Source organism: Choristoneura fumiferana, chromosome 4, assembly GCF_025370935.1.
Source record: "Choristoneura fumiferana chromosome 4, NRCan_CFum_1, whole genome shotgun sequence".
Classification (NCBI taxonomy): Eukaryota; Metazoa; Arthropoda; class Insecta; order Lepidoptera; family Tortricidae; genus Choristoneura; species Choristoneura fumiferana.
Genome location: NC_133475.1, coordinates 20525735 through 20531734, shown reverse-complemented (window position 1 = coordinate 20531734; position 6000 = coordinate 20525735). Strand labels below are relative to the sequence as shown.

Sequence of the window (6000 nt, the reverse complement as noted above, 5' to 3'; positions counted from 1 at the left end):
CATTGTGAACCGATTTTTTATTATAATAGAGAAATATGTTTACTCTGTCTATGGCACTACAATAATAATAAAAATAGTAGCTGCGAAACACGTTTAGCATCAACAGCAACAAGTTCAACTTCAACTTCAACTTCTTTGTTTTGGCAACCGGTCGCTTTAGGTTAGCAACCACTACTGCCAATGACAACTGACAGCAGCACAAGTGTAAATCGTGTTTGACCAGTTTTTAGAAAACAGTTTCCAAACGTTGGTTGCCGTGAAGTTGCTTGTTGCGTACCTAAAATAGACATACACAGACATTGAGACGATACAAAACATTAAGACGGTACAAACATAAAGACAATACAAAACATAAAGACAATACAGGTTAGATCCAAGGGAGAGACAAAAGCGGAAAAAAAGCGTCTAAAGTTTAATTTTTTCTTTTGTGATGTATTTAATCATTAAGGTCAGGATTTTTTGTTAGAGGAGCAAGAAGTAGAAGGATTTGAGGTTGTGGGTTTGGGATATACCGGGGGGAGAATGTTATAAAGTGAGACCGATCTCATTGGACAGTTAAAAAGATGTGGTCTGCAGTACCTCCTCCAACCGCATGAACAGAGGGGGATTGGACAATCCCCCACCTGTAAGGCGAGAGGGAGTGCAGGTATGACCAATACGCAGTCTACAAATGACTGAGGTGGTCTGTTTGTTTAGCATGCCGGAACGAAAGAACATGGCTTGGGGGGGATGCTGGGTTGAATGTCCCGTAATGACGTCCTTGACCAGAATGGAGCGCTCATATACTGTCGGAGCCAGCTAGAGTCGAGGTCTGATTTGGCAGATGAGAGGAGGTCATAGAAATAGCAGTGAGGTGATCCAAGCTGCAGTCTCTATGGCCTCCTTAGCCAGGGCATCAGCAATTTTCATTGCCCTGGATTCCGGAATGACCCGGGATCCAGGCCAAAGAGATCTCGAGATTACGGTATGACATTCAAATAAGGGTTGCCTGATAAGTAAGACTAGAGGTAACAAATTTTGGAAGAAAAGGATGGCTTTGATGGCTTGCAAGCCGCTAAGTGAGTCGGAAAAAAATATGGCTTTACTGATCTCGTGCGAATCAACATACCTAATGGCTTCTAAAGATAGCAACCAGTTCTCCAGTGAAAACTGATGTGAGGGTGGGCATTTAAAGCTCAAGATAACGGAGTCCTTCGGAATCAGACTGCCGAACCCACTGCGCCGCAAACTATGAGTCTAGAGGAGTCCGTAAATAACAACGACCAGTCACGCCAGGAGTTGTTGATATTATGGAGAAGGCATTGTTGGCCCAGGTTGGTTTTTGCTATTTCCGAAGTTGAGGATTATGTTGGGTTGGAAAAATTAAACTATCGTAGCTATGAAAAAAGGGGGAGTAGGGGGCAGGTGAAGGTGGGGTCTGGGAGGTTAGTGAATTTACGGAAGCTGTTTATGAGGCAGGGGGGAGTTTTCTTGAACCAAAAATCCGCTGTCAGTAATTAAGTGTGAAGTTCCTGGAGTTTTGGAAGGAGGGGGTGATCATTAAGGAGGGACAGTCTAAGAAAGAACCGATCAGCTAAATATTGACGTCGGAGGGAAAGGGGGGATCAGATGCTTCTACTTGGAGAGCGTTGGTCGGAGAAGATTTCATGGCGCCTAAAATAACCCTTAAGGCCTGGTATGGATTTAATCCAGTTTACCGAGAGCCACTTTACTACAAGGTTCTAAAGTGAAAGAACCATAGTCAATGACGCTGCGAACTATGGCATTGTACAGCAGTTTTTTGCGCATAGGGGTGGCCACCCCACCACCACCGAAAGGCAACGTAAAATATTTATACTTGACTGGCATTTAAAGCTACGTAATCAATATGTGAGGCCATAGAAAGACGGGAGTCAAGGATAACGCCTAAAATTTTACTTGCTTTTCGACAGGTATCAGCTGGTTATTAAACGCTACTTCTACAGGGGAAAGATCTTTTTCTGTGAAGGACCACAGTACAATTTAGATACTGAGAGGGAAAGACCATGAACAGCAAGCCATTCTCCCAGATAAAATAGGGCTTGGTTCAGGTTGGATGTGGCTATTTCGACGGAGTGGGAGGAGGAATACAGGGCAATGTCATCGGCATATTGTAAAATATTGCAAAACGGGGATACAGCCTCTTCTAAATCGTGAGTGGTAAAGCTATAGAGTAAAGGGCTTAGTACGGATCCTTGAGGAAGGCCTTGCCAAATTAGTCTCGGAGCGGAATGGGAACCACCATGTCTCACTTCTATGGATCGTTCCATAAGGAAATTACATATAAAATGTGTTAATCTCTGCGGCAGACTCAGCTTAGATAATTTATCTCTGAGTAAGGAGAAATAAACATTATAATACGCAGATGTTTGTCCAGGAACACACCAATAATAATAATAAATAATAATATATATAATAATAATCTTTATTCAATAAGACAAAATTGCACAAGAGAGGAATGAACAATTACAAAGAAAAAGACAACTTAGGTTAACATAGCACAATTAAAAAAGTTGAATCCTGACTCACAAACTAGGCAAGGCCCGTATCTTGCAAGTCAGTGTTCGTCACGTATGCGAGCTAATAGAGTAAACTACGTATATCCAAGTACTAAGTAAACTGAAACATTTTTATTAAGAAAAGGAAAATTAATAACATTATGTGTGTGTGTGTGTGTGTGTTGTGTGTGTGTGTGTGTGTGTGTTGCGTGTGTGTGTGTGTATTGTGTGTGTGGTGAGTGTGTGTGTAAATGTGTGAGTGCGCGTGTGAGTGTGTTATGTATCTATGGGTGTCGAAGTTTCTGAGTCTAGGTATATGGGTGACAGTATATGTGCAGGTACGTTAAAGAGAAATGTTGCTGTCTTAAGTCTTGTCAGAAGATACTCGGTATCATCATAATCGAGTTTTTGCAACCACTGTGAGACTTTCTTTTTCATTTGAAACCTACTTAATCTAATTATGTTTAAAACATTATTTATCTTATTATAAAGAAATGAGCTAGTGATTTGGAATTGTCTCGAAGAAAATTTAGTTTTATGGGGTATGGGAGGGCAAATTCTGTAGTGATTTCTTTTAGTAAGATCTGGTTGCCGTACTTGCGCGTGCCTGCGCAAAATGGAGCGGAGTATAAAGAGCTGTCTCACTGTCAACAATTTAGCGATATTGTACAGGTCTTTCGTTGGGAATCTAAATTTTTTGTAGTGTAAGACTTTGAGCACAGCTCTCTGAGCTCTCTCTCGACTTTAAGGAAATAAGTTTTAGCCGCACCACCCCATGCAGGCACACAGTAAGTCAAGACTGAGGTACAAAGTGCAGAATAGACAGTGTTTGGGTTTCTGTGTCGGCAGATTGTCGAAGTGTTCTAAATATGTGAATAAGACGTCTGATTCGGTGGCAAGCATGTCGACTTGTGGATACCAATTTAGGTTTCGGTCAAAATAGACACCAAGATATTTTATTATTTTAGTTTGCGCTATAGAAAGACATCTGCAGTTACCAGCATTGTTGCAATTTGCGTGAACCCTAATTTCATAGAAACTCGTATATACTCAATAAGGAACTCGTTCCTCGATAGGGTGATCCTGATGTCAGTGGTCAAAATAGAGAGACTGTCCATGGTGCCCATTCCCCTCCGAAAACCAAATTGGCTTCTGGCCAGAATTTTTTTTGGATTCAACGAACCACTCAAGCCGTTTCTTGATCATGTGTTCTAGTATTTTGAGTAGGCAGGATGACACATGCATGGGACGATGGGAAGAGGGTAGAAGGGGGTCTTTTCCTGGCTTAGGTAAGGGAATAACTACTTGCTTTTTCCAGGCTTCTGGAACAAAACCAAGGTGAAAAAGAGGTTTATAAGGTCTAAAAAATATCTTTTCGTTATGTTCCTGACTTCGCCAGAAAGGCGTATGGTATATTATCTGGACCAGGAGCGGAGTTTTTGAGGTGGTCCAAAGAGGAAAGGAGTTCTAACCAGGAAAACGGTTGGTCGAAATTGTTGGCGGAACAATTGGCGGGATACGGGGAGGGAACTGAGTTTAAGTGGGAACGGTGGGGGGCGATAACATATTAATAAAAGGAGGGAGCCAACTGAGGAGTCATTACTGGGAAAATCACGGGCTGTGAATGAACTCGGAAGCGCTTTATTGCTTTCCATAGGACGGAAGCCGGAGTACGGGGAGAGATGCTTTGGCAGAAATTAATCCACCCATGCCTCTTTTTTTTTTAAAAGTACGTTTTGCCAAGGCCGCAATCTTTTTATACGCGAGAAAGTTATCTATCGACATGTTTTCGCAGTAAAGTTTCTCAGCCTCCTTCCTTTGGCGGATCATGTCCGTGCACTCGGAGTCCCACCAAGGGGGGAGGACCTATCAGATTGTACCGTTTTCTTGTCGGAATATTTAAATCAGCTGAGGCTATAAGGGAATCGATAAATTTATCATGGCATATGGGCGCGTTTTCTACTGAGACAGTGGGCAACTCACTGATGGCTGCGTCAATGTCCATTGCGAATTGGTCCCAATTTGCCTTAGGTAGGTGGTACCTATGGGAATTTAGAGGGGACAAGCTGGGTTGAGAAAAGGAAGAAGGGAATGATATTAGGATGGGAAGTGGTCACTGCCGTGGGAATCTTGGAGTACGGACCACGAGAGAAGGGAGCTGAAATTAGGAGAGCAGAGGGAGAGGTCAACGGCACTAGGATTCTGACGGGAGCCGTTCTGCGTGTAGGGGAACCGTCGTTGAGAAGACAGATGTTGAGTCCTCCATAAGGTCTACGAGATCGCAGGCTAAAGCGTCGTAGTCTGCGCTTCCCACATGAGATGGTGGCAATTAAAATCGCCTAGAATGAGGAACGGGCCAGGGAGGCGGAAAATATGCGCTCAAGGTCAGAAATGTGGATAGAGTGAGGATCAGATATATAGATAGAAAGGACAGTGAAATTCATGATTTTGGCGGCGACAGCGTTTATGCTGCTAGGAAAAGGTGGAAGATTTAAGCGAGTATACGAAACTGAAGATTTTATGAGTAGAGCGGCTCCTCCGTAACCGTCATCTCTGTCATGCCGGATACAGGCGAACCCAGGCACCCGAAACCGGGCTCCTGGGACCAACCAGGTCTCCGAGATGGCAAAGACGGACGGTTGTACGCGGAAACCATTTGCAAAATTTCATGCTTCTTGGGGCGGAGACTATGACTATTCCACTGTATAAGATGGAATGTTAACCACTTGCAGGAGTTGGGAAAGTTTGTTGGCGACGTTGGGCGGTAGTGGGAAATCATCCATTTTGCTGAACATATTGATCAGCAGGGACAGCAGTACATCCAGGAAGTTGTCGTTGGGGGGATTTTGTTGGGATGGAGTGGGCGGGGAGCTAGGAACCGAAGGGCGGCACCATTCCTCGTGGAGGGGGGTCCCGATCTCCAATTACGGCATTGTGAGCGGCGCGGTCATAACCTGGGCTAGGGGGCGACGGGGGATCTTGGAATTATTACAGTTTTTCTGTAGCTGTATGTGGGACTTTGGGAATGGGGGGGGATGGCAGTGGATTGGGATTGTGATATGGGAGGATTAGGTTGGGAATGAGGGGGGCTTTGGGCTGCGTCTGCGTAGGACCTCTTGACTGGGGGAATCTTTCGCACGCCTGGGAGTAGGAAATATTTTCTTCGGACATGGTGTCTTTTATGGCCTTTTGGCGGGTGTGTTCTGGGCACGTTTTACTGGTGGCAAAGTGCCTTCCCGAACAGAACATGCAAAACGCCAGGTCTTCGCTGACATCGCAGGTTTTGCCCGTGTGTTCTTGAGCGCATCTGAAGCATTTGGGCTTTGAACGGCATTGGTCTGCAATGTGCCCGAATTTACAACAGTTGTGGCACTGAATAGTTGGCAAAGATATTTTCTCTACGACCAGGGATGTGTAGCAACAGAATATCCTACTAGGCAGTACTTGTCCGCTGAATGTCATCACTACTGTTCCCGTAGGGACC

At 44.3% G+C, this 6000-nt stretch overlaps 1 protein-coding gene across 1 annotated transcript in view; it reads right to left on the bottom strand.

Annotated features, from left to right (window-relative positions):
• Positions 1 to 4521, bottom strand: part of LOC141427223 (complement component 1 Q subcomponent-binding protein, mitochondrial-like) — a 10456-nt gene extending 5935 nt beyond the window's left edge. Inside the window, exons 1-2 of the mRNA XM_074086446.1 lie at positions 4500 to 4521; positions 1918 to 1979 (exon numbers count right to left, since the gene is read on the bottom strand). Of these exons, the coding sequence (XP_073942547.1) occupies positions 1918 to 1979; positions 4500 to 4521 (84 nt within the window). The remainder of the gene's footprint in view (positions 1 to 1917; positions 1980 to 4499) is intronic.
• Between the last annotated feature and the right edge of the window lie 1479 nt (positions 4522 to 6000).